Below are 25279 nucleotides of genomic sequence, written 5' to 3'. Positions count from 1 at the left end.
GATGATTCCAAGCATACGATTCTGGACTACTATTACGCCAGAACAACCTTAACTTTGGTGGTAAATGCAAGAACAAAGGAGCTAGCTAGGGAATATCCTATACTTTTAACGGAAAATTCCCATCTTGTCTACTTTAAGAATTGGATTGATATCCTATCCCTTCCATATGATTCATTGATGGGGGGGGCATATACTTGAGAAACAATACTTTTAAAAGATCATAAAAAATTCTAGCCTTTGTTCTACCTTCACAAATCACGCTTGGTACAACAAAGTAGACCCAGGCCACCCGGGATATTTGCCAAGTACATGCTCTTGCTTTGCATCTTTCATGTACACAATCACCTCCACCATCGTCAGCCCCTTGGTTTTGAAATGGCTGGTTGATTCCAATTCTATCAAACGTGTTGGTAACCAAAAATGCTGTGCAAGGATTTGGAAAGGGAATAGAAATAGATGGAAAAGATTGATACAAATGTATATATATGATATGTAGCTAAACGAATGAATTCGATATGTCCAGTGTTGATCTTTGAATTTTTTATTAACATATTCAAGTATATATTACTCTCTAATTTTCGGATCATTTATGGTAAGTGATTGAAATTCTTCTGACTTAGATGTCTAAGAATCGCAATCTTGAAAAGAATATTATGATACAAATGGGTAAATCTAATCTAATACTGTTTATTGCTATGTACATATGATTCCTTTCAATTAGTTGTTTTGTGTGGTCTCAATTAGCTCTTTTTTGTTTGTTGGAAAGTTAAGGGGCTGTTTTTGTTTGGAGGGCAACTGGCAGGAAATAAGGAGGCAAGTGAATACCAGTGAATTGTATAGTGTTTTTTTTTTTTTTTTTTTTGATGTAGGTATTGTTATTTTCGAAATTGAAAATATCATACTTGAATCAAATTGTAATTCGATTTCTTATGTGATGAATATATTATTTAATTTTTTTAAAAAAATTAGCTTCTTTATTATCATATTACAAAGATAATACTACACCATTACGGTATGCAATTTTCGGCTGTAAGGATTCAACATTGCCTGCGTAGAATCATGCACCTCATTCCCATGGCACGATGCAAAATATTTATGCAAAAGATCCATGGTATGTTATTTCAGCTATCCTCTAAACATGGGAAAAGAATTGAAACAAGTAATTAATGTTTGGTCGTTTTCCATTTGTTCAATATTTAATCCTAAAGGTTATCTCCCAAGATGTGAATAACTTATGGCCTAATCTTTCCTTTATTCATCTCTTTATGGTCAATAAACATCAACGGTGGTCAACAGTGTTAATTAATTCTCATCAATATGTAGAGTAATTGCAGTACTATTATTTTTTTCGCTATGAAAATGAAATATTATAAAAAATCATTGACTAATAATACAATTTACTCCTCCTCGTTGATGTCGGTGTGACTTAAAGTTAGTTTCGTGTAGGAATACTAAACAAGCAGAGCAGAGGATGATGAGCTGGATTTGATCATTACAAGTTTTTAATTTAAAGTAATCGCTTAGTCTACGTTTCCCATCATCAAACAAAGTTTTCTACGACACAGCATTGCATATCAGATACGTAGAACGGCATTCAACGTGAACTGCTAGAGGAGGGTGGAAAATTGGACAAGCAAGGTATAGCAGGAACTTCAAACCTTATCTTATGGCTTAATGGCATGCAGACTAAGCATGCATTAGCCCAACGGCAATGCCATGATTAATTCATTTTATATACCTTATCTTTTCTCTCTTCTAATTCCTCCAATAACGTATCTCCCCTCCCAACAGGTAATTAACACATGGATGGCTGTCAACATTTTAATTACTTGATGATCCTCTGGATTAATTTGGCAAGCACATACAATAGTTTCATCAGTTTAATTACTTGAGTGTATATTTAATTATTTCAGAAATTATCATTAATTTAATAAACATTTTGAGAGAAATGAAAAACGTGAAAATAATAAAAGTGTCGAAATTAACAATTTTTATATACAATTGAGAAAGATATTATATTATAATTTAAATTAATCTTGTTTAAGAGTATCTTATTTTAAAATTTAGAAAAATATTGAGTTCAAGATGGGATTCTAATACGACAGAAAAGGTGGGATTTGGAGTATGGGAGAAGTTAATATGAACAAACAAAAGCAGCAAAAGGTGTAGGTCAAGTTTGGAAAGAAACAAATGAAGGGAGATGAAGGTCTGGATACCTTGTATATCCCCTTTATTCATTCACTTGAGTGGAAGCAGAAGCCATCAGCAACCCTTTGCTCATGCATCGGTAAATATTGGCCTTTTTCCACCACAACCTTCTCACTGTAAGCAAGCCCAACTTCAACGAGGCCTAAGAAATTGAACCCCGACATTAAGGACAATCCATCCCCACATTATTTGCTCCTAAATCCAAAGAAACCCCCCACCCCCTTCCAGCCAATGATCATTTCCCGACAAACCAATCCTTAGGTGCAAGGCGGAGCTAAAATCAATTTTGAAAAGGATCAAATAAAAAGAGATATCAAATATTTTTTAAAAGTTTTATATATTATTTAATTATTATTAATTTAAAAAATTAAATAAAAATTAAAAAAATTTTGATATATAAAAAAATATACATTAATAATGATGATGATGTCATTTATATATATATATATATATGATTGAATGGAAGTATAAAAGAAATTTCTTTTGCACTTTGCATCTTTATGAGCAAAAGTGAAAGGAAAAATAATTTTTTAAACTCAAATAAATTATTTTTTTTACTTTTTGTATTCTACCTCTCTTCTTGTTTTTATTTATTTCTTAAGTTGCTAATTAACATTTTAGGTTATTGGATTTAACTATTGAAATATAATATGTTATGATAAACTATTATGTTGGATTGTTAAGATATAATATGTTATAATAAGTTTATATTTATATTAACATTTAATCGGTTAGATTAGTAGACTTTTATTTTTTTTTTAAATTTGATAGGCTTAATATATTAGTTTAGAATTTATTTATTAGATTTAACTAACAATATGCTAATTATAATGACTCTAATTCTATCAAACAATTTGAAGAATAAAACTAATTATTAAATAAAAAATTATTTTGAGAGTCATTAAAAATACATATAATAAATAAAATTGTAACAAAAGAAATACAAGTATTTCATTCTATCAATTTGTATGTATATTTTTATTACTTAAAATTTATAATATACATGTTAGAATGAATTGATTATTCTAAATAAAAAAATGATATATTGAAAATTTTAAATAACAGCGCAACATTATAATTTATATTTGAAAATTATATAATAATTTATTTATTTTAAAAATTAAAATTATAAAAAATAAAATTCACATAACAGACAGAAGAAGAAAATGATAAATAAAATATGAAATCCACATATAACATAATAAAAAAGAAAAAAAAAAGAATGTGATTGATGGTTTGTACAAATTTGTAAAAAAAAATCTATAGAGATTTAGAATATATAAGTAAATAAAATAAAAATAAATAAATAATAATATAAATTAAAAAATAAAACAAACTTTAAAACTGAATCAAGTAAATAAAATTATTTTATTATTGTTTATTTATATTAATTATTAAATAAAAAATTATTTTAAGAAATCATTATGAAAACTTATAAAAAATTTTAAAAATGTTTGGGGGCAATGGCCCTCCATCCTATACGGAGGCTCCGCCTCTGCATAGGTGCCGTCTAATTATTTGTATACCACATTTTGTCAAACCACTAGTAATTTTGTACACCACATCAGGTTAAAAAGTAAGTTTGAATTTAGAATAATCTTGTCCACATTATTTAGACATAAAAATTTCACATCTAATTTGTTTAACTTATTTAAAATACATTTATTTAATTAATAGTGTATTCTTATCATTCATGACTCATTTATTATATATATTTAACAAACATTTTATAGGTAAATATATTCGTCATAATTATATTTAATATTTTAATTTTATTTAATAAAATAATTTATTTAACAGGGAAGAGTTTGGGGCGTGGAAGTCTAAAAGGGCAAATAAAGACAAGGACCAATTCCAACTTCCAAATGTTCAAATCGTACGAGATCAAATTCCAAAAACTGCTGCTGATAAAAATATTTATTAATAATGGATGCGTCCATGTGGCAAACCAGAATGGGGCTATAGCCTATAGCCTGAAACCGGCAACACACCTGCTCTGTGCCCCTCCATCTCTCCTTTTATCATTCCTCCCTCCGACCAATTTCTGTCCGCCGGGGGACTGCCTGGCCCTGCCCTGCCCAGCCCGGGTTTTGGTCAACATATCTCCTCTTCAATCTTGATTGGTACTAGTAGTATTGTCGAATCCCATGTTTTCCCAATTTTCCGGGACACCAAAGTCTTTGCTTCTTGTAACAACCTCATGAACAATTAAACCAACAAACATTTTGAATTGGACAGCAAAAGACAGCGCTAGGTTCGCTACCGGAAACGAATCCAAGATTAATCCTCAAACTTCCCAAAAACCAAAGTGAGGAAACAAAAATCCAACAAGAAGGAGAAATATAATGCCATCTCCAATCTTGCCCATATCAAACCATCCGTCCTCTGCATCGGCAGCCACAATGCTGCTGAAAGCTGAGATCGATCCTGACCCATCAACGAGCCTCCTCATTTCTTCACAATTCGACACTGAAAAGGCTATTCCCATTAAGCCTCTTCTACCTAGAGCTTCAAGTTACAACAGCACAAGCAATGTTAACAACTCTAATGCCTTCATCAACTATCAGCAGAGGCGGCGCCGGACTGCCAGCGATAGCTCGCTTGCTTTGCTAGCTGATGAGAGTCCCCGCCAGTCTATAAGCCGGGAAGTCGGCCATGCTGCTGCCGAGACGTTTCTCATCACTCGCTTAAGTTTGAAACTTCTAAGATATCTCGGGTACCCTTCTTTTGTTGTGAAATTGCTCTCTTTTTAATGATATTTTTCATTTTTCTTTGGACTACTTGTATGTTTATGTTAAAAGAATGTTGTTTTGATGGATTGACAGTCAAGTAGTATTTCTTGTTTTCGTGGATTGATCTTTCTTATATTGGGAGAGTTGATATTTGATTGATTGAGAGGCACGGATGTTTGTTCCATATGTTCCAGGAAATGCTTTTTTGTTGTGCTTAAGGATTGTTCCCTGAGATCCATCTTTAGCTTTCATAAGAGTGGTTTAATGTGGTACATTGTGTTGGTGTCTGAAAAATTAATAAGAATTGGATGATCTGATGATAGGGAATAGTGCTAAAATCTTTTGCTACTCCTATTTTGACTTAAAAATGGGGAAAGAAGGAACAAATATTCGGTTTTAATGGCCCCCTTGCTTTTCATAACTGTCTTGGATTATGTTGCTGTTTTCCTTTTACTGACTAATTGGGGTTGGGAATGTGCTGCAGCCAATTCCTTGAGCAGTAAAGGATGTAACTTATTGGATGAGGAGTCAATAGCTCATCTGTGAGATTTTATGATATTTATTGATGGCCATTTATGTGGAGGTTTCTGTACTATGACCCTGAGACAAAATTCTGTAGTTGGTTTTGCTCCTGATGCATTCAACTATCCTATGTTGAGAAATCTAAAGCTAATGATTATTAAAGAAGCTTTAAATCTACTTTATTAATTAAGAACCATTCAAAGTTTTCAATGATAAATTTAGCATCTTCATCTAACAGAAACCTTATATTCTTTAGCTAATTGTGCATGCAGCAAGAATCATGTTTGTATATACTACTAATTTGATAAATAAAATTACAGAATAATATTCATTTTACCTCCCACTTACTCAACAATTGCCCATTCACTAGTTTCCTTTTTTGTTTTCTAAAAAAAAGAATTTATTTTATATTTTCAGAAACACTTTCCATTTCCTTTTACACACATACGTGTGTATGTTGCTAGTGAATTATGAAACAAATGGTTAGAGATTGGAAATCAATGTCTTCTTGCCCCCCCAAAAGAAAAGAATCTATCTTTTGGTACGGTAATGTTTAGCAAGGACAAAAGTGAATGGGGATCCATAAGCTGAAATTCAACTTAAAATAGTATTAATGGTAAATTCATTGGGAATATCTAAAAATGAATTGTTGGCTGACTAGAGCAGATGTAGGAACAGAACAGTTGTAGGCTGTGCAAGGTATGTGCTGGAGTGCAAATAGAATTTTGATTAATTTGAAAAGAATATTAATGAGTTCCCTAAGAGGATATAATTATGTAACAAACTCAATTAATTAGAGTTAGTAAAAAGAGAAGAGAAGAAGTATCAATTTGTGAGGCTTTAAACTTTAAGATCAGTATCTTTTTATTGTCTATATGTTGCTCAAGGACTCAGAATTTTCTTTTTGTATTCTACTGTTATTTGAGATGCTTATATCACTTTTACGTTTAACTTTTCTACGAGATTTTTCCTGATCATTGATTATTTTCAGGGTAGGCTACAGATGGATCACAAGATTTCTTGCCCTTGGTTGTTATGCACTGTTACTCATGCCGGGTTTTATTCAAGGTCCATGTTGTTAACTGGATCATTGGAAAAAGTCAACCATATATTTCCTATTCATCTATTACTGAGTGCCATTTGATTGTTGCTTTTGCTACTTGCTTTTTGCTTCTAGTCGTAAAAAGCAAAAAATTCATTTGCCCACAAAATTAAACAATATATTTGATGAATTAAAAACTAAAATTGTAAATATTTTGAATAAAGAATGCATGATTTTACATATATATAGAATGATCATGTTAGAATTAATGTTTGATTTTAGTCATTTGGTCATTTCTCATCAATTATGATTTTGCTTTATAGCAATATTTTTGGAAGCAAAAGGAAAATGGCAAAAAGCAAGCAGCAAAAGTAACAACCAAACAAAGTCTTAATTTTTGACACTGTCTTGTATGACATCTCTCATCAGTTTATATTTAACTTATGGATCTGAAAAAGCATAACAAGCCTACTCGTCTTTTGCAGTTGGTTATTACTACTTCTTCTCCAGACAGGTCCGTAGGAGCATAATATATGGTGAACAGCCAAGAAATAGGTAAAGTTGGTGGTCTTTGTCAATTTCTTGTGCATTCCAAGCATTTAATATGTATATCATTGCAATTATATTAGAATTTCAGTCATGAGAGCTTAAATTTTGTTTGCAGGCTTGATCTTTATTTACCTAAAGGCAGCCAAGGGCCAAAACCAGTGGTAGCTTTCATAACTGGTGGAGCCTGGATAATTGGGTGAGTGATTTGTTGTATTTGGACGTTGTATGTTTGGACATGTCATAGAAATTTTTGATGTACCAGCAGCTAGCTCCCTTTTAATTTTATTGGAAGATTAAAGCTTCTATTTTGTTGTGTGATCGAACTGAAAGATACCTGAACTATTCGTAGATGATAAGTAATTGACATAAACAGATGGGGAAGTACATACTAATCATTTCTCCTTTTTCTTTACCGTTTCCAAAGCAGATTCTGATCACTTTTATGGCTACTCTTTCTGTCGTTATATTTATACCCTTTTTGGCTCCTCTTTTGATTTGTGCTTGCTATCCTTGATCTGTTTCATGGAGTTTTTTTTTTTTCTTGATGCAGCTATAAAGCATGGGGTTCTCTTTTAGGTCAACAGTTGTCAGAAAGAGACATCATGGTGGCATGCATAGACTACAGGTGAAATATATCCCTTTAAGGCAACGTTCTGTCATAGAACATGACAGTACTTTGCTGGATTAATACTTAATTATAATTCTTGATTAATTTATAAATTATACTTTGACCTCCATATCATATGCTAAAGAGAATTTATAACTGTATCATAACTACTGTTATAAGCTAGCCTTTTAAGCATTTCAACAATTACATGTAGAAACCTTCGTGATTTGGTAACTGCAAAATGTAACCTGTTCTCATCTTTTATCACCAGCGGGGCTCATGTCTTAGTAGATGTTATTTACTGATTTTTTCTTGGTTTGTTTAGTTTTAAAGTTCTTGGTGGGGCAGTTATTTGTCTATTTGGGCATGCGATGATCTTATAATACAATTTCATTATCTTATTTTCACTTGGTCCCCCCTCAAACTTCTTGCGAATGCCTTACCTGTAATTCATTTTTATTGACTTTACTGTTGCCTTTTGTCTTCCTTTACAAATATCTTTTGTTCTCAAATTTGAATTTAACTTTTCTTGACCAGCTATCATCTTCATATGAATCATTGGATTTCATTGGATCTGGAGAAAGTCTGTTGAAAATTGAAAGAATATATGCCTGTTTTTTTTCTTTCGTTTCTTTTCCTTTTCCCCCTTCTTTGGCCCTTTGCTCTTTCCTAGTTTCTTTCTTTTGAAAACTTGAAGGTGGTTAGGGTACCGTTTAGCAAGGAAAATATCTAACTGGGAACTGTTACACTTACTTTGTAATGGTATTGGCATCTGAAAGAATTTTGATGCACTCTGAACACATTTAAAAGGCTGCATTTGTTTTTTATTGTTCATGATAAGTAGCATTTGTGTTTTTATCTCTAAAATGACTATAATCTCCATTTTTCATCAAAGTTGGCAAGTTATATTTTGATGAAGGATTTTGAACTAAAAATTTATGTATTGCACAATATGTAATTACTTGGATAATAATTTTTTACTGTTGGATTAGTACAATATGACCACTTTATGTGGTGTGATGATATTTGGATGTTATAAGAATCAGTCCCTTGATACTGCTCTGGGATGACACCTCTCTGTAGCTAATTTTTGTTTGAATTTATGCTTCAAGTGTGTAACCTTCCTACTTCTGATAATTGGAATCTGCATGCAGAAATTTTCCACAAGGCACAATAAGTGAAATGGTGAAGGACGCTTCTCAAGGTATCTCATTTGTTTGCAATAATATTGCTGAATATGGAGGTGATCCCAACAGGTATGGGTCATGGGATTAGTAACATTTCCATTTTAATTCAGTTCATTATATTTAGTATTCTGTTCATGCTTTGTCTTGCCAGGATTTATCTTATGGGACAGTCAGCTGGTGCACATATCGCTGCTTGTTCACTTGTTGAGCAGGCAATCAAAGAGGCTGGTGAAGGCAACAGTGTTTCTTGGAGTGTGTCCCAGATAAAGGCTTATTTTGGTTTGTCTGGAGGGTAAATATTTATTAAAAATTTCATGCCATTGGAAATTTTCTTTTCAGCACGTAATGGACATGGGCATTCTAACAATACAGCTCAATTTTTTTCCTTATGTTCCTGAAATTTAAGTTGATGATGAATATAACTTTAGTAGTAAAAATTGAATAGTTTTTGGTTTCAAAATTTCACTCTTAATATATATTCAAGCAAATTTTTATGTAATAAAAGTAGTTCCCTTTTTGTGCTGATTCTGTGATGCTCAATTATCATTAACATTCCCCAACAGGTACAATCTTTTTAACCTTATAGATCACTTCCATAGTCGGGGTTTATACCGTTCGATTTTTTTAAGGTCAGTACTTTCATTTTAAGTTACATACACGAAACCTTGTTTTGCCCTATTATCTGCTTTTTCCCTAATTTGAACAAATGTCTTTGCATTTTCATATAGCATTATGGAGGGGGAAGATTCTATGCGTCGATTCTCTCCTGAAGTATTGGTACAGGACTTGAACATTAAGCATGCTGTTTCTCTCCTTCCTCCTATCATTCTTTTTCATGGGACTGGAGATTATTCCATTCCTTCAGATGCCAGGTTTAAATCTCCTCTTTGATGAATTACATGATTGCATAATTAATTGTCAATTTTGTGGATTATGAATGTTAGATCAGGTTACTGTTTTGTCATTCTCAGCGGTATTGAGATGCTTTTGGAGTAATAATTGTTGCATGGTTAGGCCTTAACTTATTCAAATGTTCCAAGTGATTTATACAAACTTCTTATAACATGCTTCCCATGCAGTAAAAATTTTGCTGATACTCTTCAAAGACTTGGAGGGAAAGCAGAATCCGTATTGTATGATGGAAAGACTCACACGGATTTGTTTCTTCAGGTAATGGAAGATGTAACAATGCTTTGTGTGTTAGATGTACCAGTGCGCTTTCTCTGCAGACTTTGCTGACATTAGATGTATATCCTCTTGATATGTTTGGTCCTTTAAACTGAGTAAGAGCCCGTTTAGTTTTAAAAAATGTTTGAGGTCCTTTAGTTTCTAGTAAAATGTTCTGGAGTTTAGGAATGAGGGTTTTAAGGATGGGGAAGACTTGTTTAGCCTAGACCTAAGAGCAGAAAGGAATGCATGATTTGTATGTTATCTTCTATTGAGCACCAACTTGTCTTGTTAAGTTTGCAATTGTCTATACACATAAGCCTCAGATCTCAGGATCTTTTGCCATTGATATGTCACTTTCACTGAGGAGAAATATTTACATGTTATATATTTGGCCGACATATTATTCAGGATCCCATGAGAGGTGGCAGAGATGAGATGTTTGAAGACCTTGTTGCCATCATACATGCTGGTGATGAAGATGCCCTTGCAAGAGATGCAGTGGCTCCTCCAAGAAGACGCCTTGTACCTGAATTCATGTTGAAATTGGCTCATAGTGTCAGCCCTTTCTAGCCATTTGACCATTGCTCATCTGTCAGCCCCGAAAGGCATATACTACCAAATGTACATGTGCATATCACAATGGAAATATATTTACTTTATAGATAATCTTTACCATGCTTATTTTCCCCCTCTTTCTCGTGTCGTTGGTGAAGAGGTTACTTGGCATCAATTGTGGGAGGATTGTGGGAGAATGGGTATATTACCATAGAATGTAGGCAGGTAGCCATCTCTTAAAAATTTGGGGCTAAAATGGTGGAAAACTCAACATTGCATTGCATTGCATTGCTATAGTTTTGAAGGCCCGTATGTAATATTCGGCTAGGCCTGTACCATATTTAATATTCTGTTTTAAAGGTGAGGTTATCATGCTGGGGGCTACAGTTGTAGAAGGTCCAGCAGCACATTTGTTTCTCCCTTGTTTTGCTCAAGGAAGAAGTGTCAAGCTGAATCCCACTAACAATATAATATGTTAGATTGTAGATACGCCGTCCTATTATATATGCTTGTCTCTTTCTTTTTGTTCCAGTTTTAACTTTATATATATAACAACAAGGTGAAACTTGAAAATTGATGAAATGGAAGCAAGATGAGAGACAGAAAGTACTCGGAGAGACATGAGGCATGCATCAAAGGCTATATGAATGTTCCAATCATATATATCAATAAAAGATGGAATGGATTTCAGGTATATAAATATGAGTCTTGTTTAACTTATTAAGCATGTTTTTTAGATTGAAAACTTAAGTCCGTGACATGTATATGTTGAAACAATTCCATAATGACCTTTTAAATAGGTTAAGTATCATTTTTTTAACTGAAATTTTAATCTTTAATTAGTTGATGGTGTTCCAAAAAATAAAAAAGTTGATGGTGCTACTATAAATTCATTCCCTTCCCGATGCTATATTATTTCATTAGCGCAATCTTGTCAAACTGTAACTTACAAGAACCCTAAATTATCAACTTCCCCTGCTCATAAGTCATAACATAAATAAGTAGTAATAACATCTAGATATCCAGGATCTCTAATCATAAGAAAATCTGCACTTGAGTTGCCAGGCAGCTAGTGCTTGCTTGCTGCTTTCCCACCTTTGCCCTGCAGATGAAGCATAAATCAAGCATAGGATGATTAATGGTATTCATTCATGAAAAGGGATAGATAGTATAAAATAAAAAAGCGTATTTTTTGTTATGGCCTGATAATATATATACCTTCTTCTTCTTACTAGGTTGCTGAGGCTTTTGAGCAACGCCCTTTTTGGCTGCGGGTTTGGAGGCACCATCACTGGCCTTGGCAGGTTCCTTCTTGGCCTGGCCAAAGAGTTGCGTGCCAACGGGTTTCTCAGCCTTGAGTGATGCCATTGCCAGACAAGTAGCAAAAGAAACAAACTAGATATATATTGTTGTTTTCTTCCCTAATTCTATGGTCTGTATATATAGAAGACTTGTGCTTAAGTGTGGCAAAGGAATTAGAATCGCTGAGCAGAAGGTGATAAGTGGATGGTGGAAGTTGAAGACAAGAAATGGAATAATTAACCGACCTGGACAGCAACTTCAAGCCTTATTATTTTACAGAATCAGATGCTTTGCTTAGAATAATTTTCTAGCATATATAGCGTCCTCGTAACTCAATTTTACGCAAGAATATAAAGATTATAATTTGTAAAAGAATAATTAGGTTAATATCAAGATGAAGCGATTGACAAGAACAAAAAGCACGCATACAAAATTTTGAATGAATGTTGATGGGATTAAAGCTATTATTATTATTATTATTATTATTATTATTTGTAGACCTATTAGTGATAAAAAGTTTACCTGGGCGGCCGGGGAGAGGAGGGGAGGGGGAGCTAGCAATTAATAATGGGGGATTTTCGTGTCTGTTAAAATGACCTACGTGCCTAGGTAGCTATATATCTTAATTAATTAGGGTCTTTCTCCATCATCATCACCTCTTCTTTTTCTTCGGCTTTGTTTGTTTCTTTAAATCGATCCTTATTTGTTTGTTTTGCTAAATTTCAAGCAAGGCCTTTTGATTGCTTAATTTCGTAGAGATGGAAACTAACACATTCTCAACTTGTATTTCTGTCGTTAGAACAGACCATGGCATGTTTTTCAAAAAAAAAAGAAACAACAGTCATGGCATTGTTAATTATTACTAGTAGCCAGCCATCTTGTTCCAACTTCAGCTCCACATCATATTAGTCCAAGGTACTCAAATCAAGCACTGCCCCGCTGCTGCTGGTGGAGACAAACGTGGGTGTGACATTTAAGTTTCGTTTTTTTCCCTTTTTTTTTTTCAATTTTAATTATTATTTTATCATAATTTAAATTTTGATTATTTCATACGTAAATGTATCATAACATTTGGTTAATTGGTTGATACATATTCTCTTAAAAGTAAGGTTCTAACCTTTTTTTTTTTTCAAATTCAAAATTAAAAATATGTATATATATGCCACATAGTTGGAGTGTTTATTTTGTCATTATTTTTTTTTTTTGAAAGGCAATGAGAAAGAACAAGACTTTCTTGATTGCTTTATAGATATTTTCAATGATTCAATTAAATGTTTCTAGTTAAAATAATTATAATTTTAATAAAATTGAACGTTTTTTATTGCTTTTGTAGATATTTTCAATGATTCAATTAAATCTTTCTAGTTATGAATAATTATAGTTTTAATAAAATTGAATGTCAAATTCAATCTATAATGATTAAAGAAGAAACGAGGAGACCCTTTGAAAATTTAATATATATATATATATATATATATATATATATATATATATATGGAATAACTTTTTATTGATTAGGTAAAGCTTAAAAAGAGAGACATATTCATGCATATATATAAAAATAATTACAAGGCAAGAGCTTTGCAATATTTTTTGTAATTCCAACAATGATCACCATCCTGACCACTTAAGTTCCTGCTCCATGCCCTGTTCATGAAGCTCTTGTCTTCCTATTCCTACTTGGCTACTTTAGCTGCTGACTTTGCTCCCGATGCCTGCCAATTCATCCAAAGGAAAGGTTAAGACACATCAGTCACACAAAAATAATAATTAAAGCAACAAATTTTGTATCAATTAACCGTGGAAAATTTATTGATTAACGCATGTGTCCCTTGCCACTGATTATTAAAAGTGCATTAATTGGAACTAAGCTCCCAAAAGCTTGGAAAAGTGGATCCATCAATTTGCTATGGGAAGTGAATAAACAGAATAATATGTACCTTCTTTTTAGGCTCCCGAGGCTTCTGCTCTGTCTTCTTAGGGGCCGGCTTGGAGATCGGAGCTTTGGGTGCACTGCCGCTGGGTTTGGTGGGCTCCTTCTTGGCCTGCCCCGACCCCGAGGATGGAGTGCCAACAGGTTTTTCAGCCTTGAGTGATGCCATTCCTCTTTCCTGTCCTGCTAGCTACCACAGAAATTAACCAGAGGTGCCTCTACCTTAATTTGTTGGACTCCAGTTGTTGCACAAATTAACCAAGACAAACTCAAATTTATAGTTGAGATTTAGGAACCAATATCAGTGATGAGTGAGTTCAACTTAGTGGAGGCATGGTGGATTGATGGGAGCTTACAGAATAGAATAACCTTGTGCTGGAGAGCTAGGTGTGGGGAGATGCTCATGCTTGTATCAGATACCCTTGCTTTGGCATATTTCACTCTCATTGTTCATTAATAATGGATGCTTATTCTAACTTCTAAAACAAGGCCAAGAAGCTCTGAATCAGGACGTGAGGGCATCATTTAACCATCTACTTGACATGACTAACTAAGATTTGTTCTGCATTTTTTATTGATACCTGCATGATCATAAAAATTTTAAGGCTCTTTTTGTTTCTCATTTTTAATTTTTTTTAATCTTTTGCTTTTGAAATAGAAAAACAAAAAATCTGTATAGTTAAGGATCAAAAACTTAATGTGTAGTATTTCTTAATAAATGTCAATCTTCATTGAATTGGGAAGCAAGAATAATCTGGGACAAGTTTTTCTCATCTCAAAAATCTCATGCTCGATGACATGATAGGCCTCTTATAATCGATCATTCCTTGGGATGTCTTTGTTTTGTTTCTTTCTGATTTTTCTATGGCCTGTTCTGCTATCTGGTTTTAAGCTAATATTTTTTTTTTTTGAAAGTTGTTTTAAGCTAATATTTATAGTTTGTATTAGAAGAAATAGTTATCAAGTGTCTTGATTCTATTCCATCTTGGCCAATTGCTGCTGTTTCGCATTTTCCATTATGAAAAGAATTATTTCATTCATTAAATTATGAAAAGAATCAAATTAGTTATTGCAAGTACAGTAAGCAGCAACTTTGGTGAATAATTAGCATGCTTCACCCCTTTTAGGGAGCTTAATCTTACAGAGATGGGAGTTATCCAAGCACCGGTTAACTTAACTCTCTCTTTTGAGAGAATGTTTTCTGTCTTACCGTTAATTACCCAATTCTCCTCTGATAATGCGGCATATTTGGTCTAAGACCGTGATAAAAGCTTAAGAAAGCAGATTCTTATAATAATTAACCCACTTTACCAGCACAAGTTCCATGTAAATAGACAACAAAATTGCTAATCTTTAATTCATTAGGATGACCTGAATCTTAAAATAATGTGACAAGAGATGTCTTGAATGATCACAGATTCTGTCAGAATTCATGATTATGCAATCAAATTGCAGACCATCTTCATCAATTTCTCGACTTTCAACAAGTAAATTGCTGGAGGAGTCATTGACAGATAGACATGGTCAGTGAGGCTGCCCAATTCTTAGAGCCACATAAGCCAGGAGCCTATATCCCACTAACATTATTGTCAAAGCAGCGACATCCCACAACTTATTGTCAAGACCAAGATACTTGATTGCAGGAAAATCCATTATCTTGCAATGCATCCCAATGTCACACTCGTACACCTCATTTACTGAGTACTGCACCCCCACCAGCAGCTTATAGCAGAAGTGACTAAAAGAAATGTACTTCAACCAAGCTATGAAAAGAGGAATGTGCTGAATGTAGTATCCACCGGCTAATAAAAACACAAGCATTGTCACAGAAGCTAAGGTTGTACCCTGTTTTACATCCATCAGAATGGCTCCCAGTGCCAGTCCTAGCCCTTGAGAGACCAGCACGTTGAACAGTACGATTAAGAGGGTTAGTACAAATGTGACTAGTGATGGCTTGAGGCCGCCCATCCAATATGTGACGGTAACAAATATTGTTGGAAGAACAAGCTCCATTGGCAAGTCACCGGCTGTTCGGGCAAAGTAATATGAGGATAGACGGTACATCCCCGAGGCTCGCTCTTTGATTAGCATTGGCCGCTCTTGAGGGAATGCGAATATGGCATTGAACAGAGGGAAAAAACCCCAGAATATTGAGAAGAAAAACAGCAGTCCCACCTGTAAAAATATTTATTTTGTTATCAATGTTTATTGATCGTGATACACAGCCTAATTGAAAATATAAATTCAGTAGATCCTTTAATTTCATAACGTCCAGGTAAAATTTCCAAGGGTCTGTTACTGGAAAAATAGTGAATATACTTTACTACCAGTACCAAACGGCCCCCACAAGCCAAATTTCATGCTTTGGAGAGCTTGAAGGAAAGAATTCAGGGTCATGATATCGATACCTGGTCTTGTATGTGTGAAACATCAGAATGCCACCACAGAAGGCCTGAAAGAATCGAAACTGACATGACCTGAAATATTCTTAGGCCTGAGTAGGATTCATGCTTCCTCTCCTGTAAACCCCTTCTCAGTAAGACCTTAAATTGTTCCCACCAGGTGGTGTTCCATCGGACCTCACACCCTGTAAGAAAACTAATGATCACTGCCAAATAAATACAAAGCAGCTGCATGCAAGCAGAGAACTTTCACATTTTGACACAAGCACTGATGGTAATCGCATACAGCTGCACCTGTTGGCAGACTATAATTTTTGTACTTACTTGATTTTGATGATATTACTGTTGACAAAGACGAATCATGCAAGTTTCTGTCAATATCAACCTTCAATACAGGGAATATATTCTTCTTGTAAGACAATATTAGGTAGTGTTTAGTGGAATTTTGATCATCATGGTGGTCTACTCTGCCATGGAACTCTAGCTGCTCATCCGGTTTTACGTCGGGGGCTATACCTGCTTGTCCAAAACAGTCATGTAATTAGCAGGAAACAGAGAGGAATCAGATAAGATAAATTATTAGACCTCTGAATAGCTAAAAATCTTTAGATCATTCCATATGAATTATTTCACATGGCAAAAGAGCTTAGTGTTCATTATTTTTCTGATTGAACAATCATTTCTAAAATAATGTCCTTATGTTGACTTTTTAGACTATTCAAATCCACCATGTATATATATATATATAACTATAACTAAAGCTAAATAATTGCAAAGTGGGGAAGGGCCAAAAAGATGAAAAAGTTATTATTAGAAATCAAGTGAATGGTAGAGCTTCAATTATCAATAAGCAAATCCCAGTCAAAAAGAAGAAGAAGAAGAAGAAAGATATAAGAGATAAAGAAACAAAAATAAATACCCCGAATTAAATAATTAATTGACAACCTTTTTGACTTAAATTATTAGCCTTCGTTGCTCAAAGCTAAAATATATGACTGATTATTCAATTAGAGTGCATTCTGGTTAACATGCTGCTGGCTTCTCTTGCAAAAGGGGGAAAAAAACCTATCTTAGTTAGTTACCTCACCAATACGGTAGCTTTAGGTTCAGAAATGCTGAAAATCGTTGAGCCAGAGGGACCATTAATTTCCTAGTTACACATATAAATGCTAAAAGGTTATTTACTTTAATGGTTGGTTGTGTGTACGTGTGGTCGAAAATGGATTAAATCCCAAGCCAACGCAACATTGATATCTAAACTTAGAGTTGTCTTTGTCATATCTCATGTTATATATGATACTTTTGTTGCTGGGGCTTTAGCATTTTTCTTTTCTGATATTAACAGCACATAAGCATCATGACAGTGATTGAAAACATAAAATATGAAGAAGGATTTAGTTTGAACTTAAATTAATATATTCAATAACCTTAAAAAAGAAAAGAAAAGAAAATATGCATGTAAGGTTGCAGCAATGGATTGAATGATCAATTAAATAAGTTGACAGATAATCATTCTTTCAAGTTCTGGGTTTGGTCATTCCAACTTCTAATCCCTCCCCCACTTTGCAATTTCTGTTATCAATTAAAAGAAATTTTAAGTTGGAAGAGTTGCTTACCATTAGCTAGATCAAGCAGAAAATCAGCAGGGTTCAAGAAATTGAAACCGGGTGTGAAACCAATGGAACTGAAATACTCCATGGCCTGATCGGCACGCCCGCAGTAAATGGGACACCCTTCGTATAGCACCAACACCTTATCAAACATCCTGTACAACCTACTTGAGGGCTGGTGAATGGTGGTGATCACGGTCCGGCCACCGCGTGCTAAGCGGCGTAAGGTAGCTACAATTCGCTGCGCTGTGGTGGAGTCGAGTCCTGAAGTGGGCTCATCCAGCAACAACAGACTCGGGTTCACTAACATCTCCAGGCCAATACTGACACGTTTACGTTCCCCACCCGACACCCCCCGAAGAAGAGGCCCACCCACTATATTGTTCCTGCATCTTACTAAGCCAAGTTCCACTATGATCAATTCAGCCTGCTCAATTTTCTCTTCCCTGGTGAGCTCTTTTGGCAATTTCAACAAAGCAGCATAAGTCAGCGTTTCTAACACTGTGAGGTGGGGATACAACACGTCATCTTGAGAGACAAAGCCTGTCTTGCGCTTCATGGAGCTAGAAAATGGCCGCCCATTGTATGTTATGGTGCCGGATAGCTTTCCAGTTAAACGACCTCCAAGGGCTGTCAGGAGGGTGGTTTTACCGCTACCGGACGGGCCAAGCATTGCCAGTAGCTCACCAGGTCGAACAACACCGCTAACACCGTTGAGTACACTTATTCTGGGTTTCGGCTCTTGCGAGGATAAACACCTTCTAGCCGTGGTATTCGAATAGATGCTGTAGGCTACTTCTTCAAACTGCAATGTGATTAACAAGTTGTAAACACATAATTAGCCACTGTTACACATATTTAGCCAAATGTGCAAGAGACTAGAGAGTGTACAGAACCTTAAGAGTTACAGGACGTAAGGATTCGCGTAGAACTGAAATCCGAAGTGGAGTTTGTTGTTCTTGTTGTTGATGGGCAGGGATTGGCTCTTGAAAACATGGGACAACGTTGATGGATGAAGCGGATGGTTCAGCATGGACAGAAACATTGTTCTCGGTCCTGTTTGTGAGGATGATGCTGGCCGGACTATTATGGATGGTGATATTGCTAGTTTCTTGCTCAGGGGGCATCATGGTTTTTTAGAGGAATTAAGAAGATGGTAGGAGGAGAGTAATGGCGATCGAGAGCTGGGTGGAGAGGTGAAGAGTAGGAGGAGGATCGGAGAGGGCTGATCACGACTCACATGCAAGAACAAGTCATGTGAGTTAATAAAGTGAGGAAAGCACACGAGAAATAGAGTCTGAGGTATGGCTGATGGCGTAAGGGCAAAGCCTGAGGAAACTATATACTAAGCCAAGAGGGTTTGTTTTGGGCGGTCCAAGGGAGATGTATTCGTGGATTGCTCTGCCCTTTCCACTTGTCTACGTGTTTGGAGAGCATTTCTTCCATCTCAAATCACGTCATCGCCCATAATTTAAGAATAAAAAAAATCAATTTATGAAACATTTCATAATTTCTTAAAAATAAAATTTTTAATTGAAATAAATTGTTTTGTGATTGATATGTGCAATGTAAAATGTAATGAGTTAACGTAGATCCATGTACATATACATATAAAATTACTTGGACGTTTATATAGCTTGATGTTGTTCAATTGATTCGTTTTAATATCAATTGCCTTGCCGTCCATAAAATAGACGCATAATAAACACATTTGGATTACTTTTTTTTTGAAAGTTTTAAGTTGAAGCAATTCAAGATTTAAGTTATTTTAGGATCGGTTTACTCACAGTTCAAGTTATTTCCTAGTTATATTGAGATGATTTCAAGTTTCAAGTTAAAATCCGAAATGAGAAAGAAAGAGAGAAGACTAGTAATAGTTGCTAGGTTTGAAAGAAAACTATAAATAGTGCAGAGAAATCAGAGTATATAAAGAGTAGATTTATTTTGATATGAAGAGCAAAAACAGTGTGATAATGTAGGTGGTGATTTTAATCATCATGAAGTGAGGTGTTGGGTGTGAAATAGATTATAATAGAACCCCAACCAGCCAACCACCCAACCCTATGTTTTTATTTTTTATTTTGCTTGTTGGGTTTTTGTTAGCTTTCAACTTCATGGAGTACGAAATGAACAGGGGCCAGGGGGAGGTATCTATCTCCTTTCTCTTTCCTGGGGCTCTGGGGCGCTCGTTCAAGGAGAAAAAAGAGCGGAGGTGCTTGCAGGTGTCAGCCTCCCATTCAGAGAGAGAGGTAGTGCTCCAGATTGTGTCGTGTCGTGTTTCCTATAAAAGACGACTTTTGCTGGCTTCCCTCCCTCAACGACCCGTCAGCTCTCCACATATCCTCCAAACCTCTATGCTATCTTATTTTTTGTTTGTGTTTTTGTTTTGTTTGGTTTCTTTTTCTCTCTCTTATTCATGTAACACTAATCACTCAACAACACACGTGTCATATGATCATCCTCACCCTCAATTACTGCACTAGCTATGCTATATACAATAGCTCCCTTTGCATTGCATCATCTACAAAAGGTGAAAATGGACAAAAGAAACCAAACTGCACCAATGGTTTTGAATACAGCTCAAGGAAATAGATGGAATTCCTGGAATAATTTGGACATATCGGATATGAAATCAGCATCCTGCAGGAGAGCCTTGACATTGAGAAAAATATTCATTTCTTTCCATAACTATTCCAACCTCATTCATTCTGCTTTTACTGTTTGCTTCAAAATCAGCCAGGTATCCTCGTAGACTCTCCAATTGCCAAGTTTAGATGCTTACTTTACATCCTCATTTTCAATCCCAACTCTGATCTCCACCTTCCAACTATGACCATCCACTTTTCTTTATACCAAATTCAACTCAAATTTTCATGTCAACATTAATGGATGTATATCTTCAATTGTAAACCCTTCATTAACTTGTACGGTAAAAAGATTTTATGTGACAATTTCTTCGAATATTCTTCTTTTTTTTTTGCAGGTTTCTAGGTATCAAGACTCGATGTATATTTTTCAATGCATCCAATCTTGTGACTACTGTAAAAAAAATCTTTTTAACAGTTCAAGATTAGACATATACAACTGTCACTGATTAAATTAATAATTAAGAGCACTTACTTAGATGAATATCTAATAATCACCTTTATTAATGCACTAATTAAAAAACAATCCAGGGTTACTCCCAAATCCCATGCACACTTTGGATTCTATATACAAATATCTGGTAGCTGTAGCTAGTACATGATCTTTCCCCACTTTGTATACTTTAATGTTTTGAACTTTTTACTGTAGACCACGGCAAATTTGATTCTCTGGCACCCCATTAGGGTCTTGTACATTTGCCAAGTGTCGTTGCTTTGCAGCAACCCCTTCCTCCTTTTTATATCGTTTTCCACTTTGCCATCAAATTAAGGAAGACGCGTTGCAACTTTTACACCTCTCCACTAACACTGTCTTAGTGCCTTGCTTTTCTCAATTATCTCCATTTCTCCCCTTCGCTAATTAAATATCATTTATTAAATTATCATCTCTTTTCTCTTGTTGGTCTGATTGGCCTAATTCTTCGATTCTTTACTCAATGGGATTTTTCTAATTCTATTAGCATGATTAATTAACTAATTAATGAATATTTTACAACTATATATTATTACATGTCCAAGAACAAGGATGTATTAATTTTAATACCAAAAATTGCATGCCTTGGATTATAACAACTACATAAGAATCTAAAGTGGTCAAGTGCCAGGCTGCCAGCACAGCTTTGTTGCCACTTTCTTTGTCAAAAACTCAATAAATTATATTGTTTTAATTACTTAATATAGATTTCCTCTTTGAAAAAATAAATTAAAGTAGAGACCAGATTCTAATCATCATTTGATCACTGCACGTGGCAAGACAAATCCCAATAAAGAAGAATACCATAGTAGGAGTCAGCAGTTGTGGGTCTCTTGCGCATCATGACTTTCGCATTTTGCAATAGGTCATCTTTTCCACTAGAATATTGTAATTAGCATCAACCATTTCTATTTATATCATAAATAATTATTATTGTACATATTTATCTTTTTGTGATTTCGATCATATGTTTATTTCTAATATTAAATGTGAAATATGTTCGTAAAATTTAAATATTTCACCGCCGACATATAAAATCAATTAATATAGTATATAACTTTTCAAGAAGAAAAAGTTGAAAAAACAAATTAAAAAATTGATAAAAGGGATAAAAAATTGTGCATAAAGAAGACTTTGTTCAAGGAAATAACATACATAGTGCTAGTAGTAAGTAAATCAATAAAGAAGGTTTGAGGCAAAGCAAAGGCCAGGAACCATCCATCATTAATTTATAAGTAATTAATTGTGGGTATGAGGAGAAGATGTTAAATCGCAGCCTGCTTCTATTGCCATCCAAAAAAGCTAGGTGATGATGATAGGCCAATGAAAGCAAAGAGCATTTTATGCTTGAAACTTGGATGAGACTGTAAAAAGTGGATATGTTCTCTCAATGTTTATCAACAACTTGAGGTCTGACCTCATCCCATCACTTTGAGCTGGCGTCTACCCCCAGTCATTTTCAACAAGGCAATAGCTGGCCACCTCAATCTATATCTATTACTAGCAGTATATGGATGGTCTTGGCCACTCCTAAAGGAGAAAAAAATTTAAAAAAAAAAACCCAGACAAACCTCTTCTTGAATGGATTTAGTTTCCTCCTGGAGAGCGAGATTTTCCATCAAAATTTGGCAACAACCAGGTTTAGATGTGTGGTGCCATTGTAGGATCATTCATGTATTCGGAAAGAAGACAAGTGGGGAATTAATCACCAGAGAGAAGGACACAAATGCAATGCAAAAAAAATATTCATGGATACGTAGACTTGGAGAGAGAGAGAGTACAGTAGTGCAAGAAGCAATGTTACTTTCTTTATTTGATCACCTTGTTTTGCCTACTTTCACTAATGTTTCTGACTGTTTCCTGGAAAGTTTCCAGCTTTTGGTAAAAAAATCTTAGTGGCCATTCAGAGCAAACGCCTTCTTTAACTTGGTACCTGTTGTGGTTTTTGTCTCTTTTGAGTAACCTGGCGACCTCATTTTGATCTCAATGTTATTAGTGTTTTCCATGTTTATGTTCATACAATTTAATATCCATGAAGGACACATTTGGCTTCTGCAGCCAAATTTTGGGGGAGATGAAGAGATCATTAGGGAATGGAGCTTGATGAAGTAAGATTGTGTAAGTAGTGTTTTATTTTAATGGAATTCTTAGTATAAATTGCCAATACAATAAGTTGATATATAGTGCTCCATAACTTGAAAGTCAAGTACGTTCCTAGCTATTGGTGAGACCGCATTATTATTATTATATATGTTCAAACTTATCCTATTTTAAAAGTGTGATCAAGTTCGAGCATTTGCTTTAATTAAAATTTAATTTAACCTTAACTAAATATATATATATATATATATATATATATATATTACNTAGGGAATGGAGCTTGATGAAGTAAGATTGTGTAAGTAGTGTTTTATTTTAATGGAATTCTTAGTATAAATTGCCAATACAATAAGTTGATATATAGTGCTCCATAACTTGAAAGTCAAGTACGTTCCTAGCTATTGGTGAGACCGCATTATTATTATTATATATGTTCAAACTTATCCTATTTTAAAAGTGTGATCAAGTTCGAGCATTTGCTTTAATTAAAATTTAATTTAACAACTTAACTAATATATATATATATATATATATATATATATATTCTACCCTCTTCTATGTTGGGGAAATCAGACAAATTAAGTGATAAAAGCTTATATATAAATTAAGTTCCAACAGTTTAATCCTACTAATCTTAGTCAAAAGTTGTCATACATATCAAATGGAAAAAAACAAAAACCCAAGAAGGTAGACAGGGCTTGCGAAAATGCTTTCAATTAGGACACTATTAATATATAAAGAGGCAGCGGGCGAACGTCCATTGCCAAGGGTATGCCCCCAGCTGCCTCCACTGAAATCCCAAGCAATAGAACCGTGGACATGCCAAAAATAATTAGTCATTGTTGCACTAAAGTGAAGCATCACTACTTATTTCATGTGTTGAGGTATGAGATTCCATGTATCTTTAGTGCATCTCAGCATCTTGTCCCGGTTCCTGTCACACCATAAAACACTGCTGCTTCATCATCAACTACTCCTTCCAATAACAATGCATCTGCAATACCATTTCCATTCCGTATGATTATCTTGTCGTGCAAAGAAAAAAAGGCAAAAATAAAATGCTTAGCTTCCTAATGCGCACTACTCCAACACAATCAAAATGCTCATTCGTACCAGTACTCAACTTTGTTTTTTATAGGCATCGATCTTTTTCAAACAAAGTCATCAACCCTGTTCCAAGAGTTTTACTCACAACTCACAAGAAATGGGGAGACGTGGGAATATTATCGGTCATAGTTTGAATATCAGTTTTATTAGCACGGCTGGACATGGATGACCAGTCAGTAGTCGTCTAAGCAAGCAAGTTTGAGCTTATCAGATACATATAATATGGTCTCAAAGCCCGGAAAATTAATTCGATTCCTTCTCTAAATCGTGTTGCGTTTGCCTTGCGGAAATAGAATTGTCAATTTTTCATTTCTAACACTAATACACGATGATCGGTTGGAAAATATTGTAAGTTGGCACCCAAGGGAAAGAAGAGAATACGTACATGATCAGGTTGATGCATGGTCCCCGTCATGTGAAAGGTAATGAATTTAATAGTGGATGACAGCGCCACCAATGGCAATGCTGGTAGCCAGACAATCCCCACGCGACAAGTGTATTGGCTAACACTCAACTTATTAATCGACGTACTATCTTTTTTGTCAACAACCAAAATGTCAAATTTATTGTGTGTGATATGTTTCTTCGGCTTACTTAATATGACATCGATTTGATGCTCTAGTATGTCGTCATGCATTCAGATTTCAGACACATGACAGGGTACATTTGAATGGAAAATCCCACCGATTTTGACTCATACGGAGAAGGATTAATTAGCTGTTAATTTTGGGTTTGTTTAATTAATTATTCGATTACTAAATACGTCATCAACTTATTTATTCTCCTTCAAATCGAACAAGTTTTAAAGTAACTTTCATTAATTTCTTTCCATTTCTCTTTCCACTATCAATATTTGTCACCTCAATTTGCAAAAGTTCGTATGAAAACGTTGCCTTTTCGTTGAAAGAGACGAAGATTGTTATCCTTAATTGAACTGTTTGGTGGCATGGAACTGTTTGACAGCTTTAGCGTATAGGAACCAAATCGATCGTCAAACATGAAGGACATTCAGCCCAATCGTTGCTTGCAGACTCGGAATGGAGTTTGCTAATGATCAAGTTCAACATACATTGTTTTGCTCTCTCCTTGCTGTGTAGTTCAAAATTGGTGTTATTATATCGAAAAGAATACTTGCT

At 34.6% G+C, this 25279-nt stretch overlaps 2 protein-coding genes and 2 long non-coding RNA genes across 4 annotated transcripts; 1 reads left to right on the top strand and 3 right to left on the bottom strand.

Moving 5' to 3' along the window:
* On the top strand, positions 4104–11076 carry LOC18610569 (probable isoprenylcysteine alpha-carbonyl methylesterase ICMEL1). The gene is made up of 11 exons (XM_007046294.2): positions 4104–4924; positions 6454–6530; positions 6990–7059; positions 7169–7249; positions 7604–7678; positions 8815–8916; positions 8999–9139; positions 9411–9476; positions 9576–9719; positions 9927–10017; positions 10426–11076. Exons 1-11 carry the CDS (start codon positions 4554–4556, stop codon positions 10585–10587), a joined length of 1380 nt encoding a protein of 459 aa, XP_007046356.2. The 5' UTR covers positions 4104–4553; the 3' UTR covers positions 10588–11076.
* On the bottom strand, positions 11450–12002 carry LOC18610568. The gene is made up of 2 exons (XR_001926812.1): positions 11791–12002; positions 11450–11674 (listed from the first exon to the last, which is right to left on the bottom strand). It is a non-coding gene; the product is annotated as an uncharacterized LOC18610568 (long non-coding RNA).
* LOC18610567 lies at positions 13362–14077 on the bottom strand. Its single transcript, XR_001926413.1, has 2 exons — positions 13815–14077; positions 13362–13589 (listed from the first exon to the last, which is right to left on the bottom strand). It is a non-coding gene; the product is annotated as an uncharacterized LOC18610567 (long non-coding RNA).
* LOC18610566 (ABC transporter G family member 21) lies at positions 15135–19156 on the bottom strand. Its single transcript, XM_007046291.2, has 5 exons — positions 18716–19156; positions 17826–18624; positions 16534–16725; positions 16216–16394; positions 15135–15982 (listed from the first exon to the last, which is right to left on the bottom strand). The coding sequence occupies exons 1-5, from the start codon at positions 18947–18949 to the stop codon at positions 15332–15334; spliced, it is 2055 nt and encodes a 684-aa protein (XP_007046353.2). The 5' UTR covers positions 18950–19156; the 3' UTR covers positions 15135–15331.

Source organism: Theobroma cacao, chromosome 2, assembly GCF_000208745.1.
Source record: "Theobroma cacao cultivar B97-61/B2 chromosome 2, Criollo_cocoa_genome_V2, whole genome shotgun sequence".
Taxonomy (NCBI): domain Eukaryota; kingdom Viridiplantae; phylum Streptophyta; class Magnoliopsida; order Malvales; family Malvaceae; genus Theobroma; species Theobroma cacao.
This window is presented reverse-complemented; position numbering and strand designations above follow the sequence as displayed.

Coding starts and splice junctions, on each gene's coding strand:
- LOC18610569 (XM_007046294.2), top strand. CDS start 4,554: ATGCCATCTCCAATCTTGCCCATATCAAACCATCCGTCCTCTGCATCG. Junction 8,917..8,998: donor TATGGAGGTGATCCCAACAG/GTATGGGTCATG, acceptor TTGTCTTGCCAG/GATTTATCTTATGGGACAGT. Junction 10,018..10,425: donor ACACGGATTTGTTTCTTCAG/GTAATGGAAGAT, acceptor CATATTATTCAG/GATCCCATGAGAGGTGGCAG.
- LOC18610566 (XM_007046291.2), bottom strand. CDS start 18,949: ATGATGCCCCCTGAGCAAGAAACTAGCAATATCACCATCCATAATAGT. Junction 16,395..16,533: donor AGTAATATCATCAAAATCAA/GTAAGTACAAAA, acceptor GTTTTCTTACAG/GGTGTGAGGTCCGATGGAAC. Junction 15,983..16,215: donor TTTCACACATACAAGACCAG/GTATCGATATCA, acceptor ATATTTTTACAG/GTGGGACTGCTGTTTTTCTT.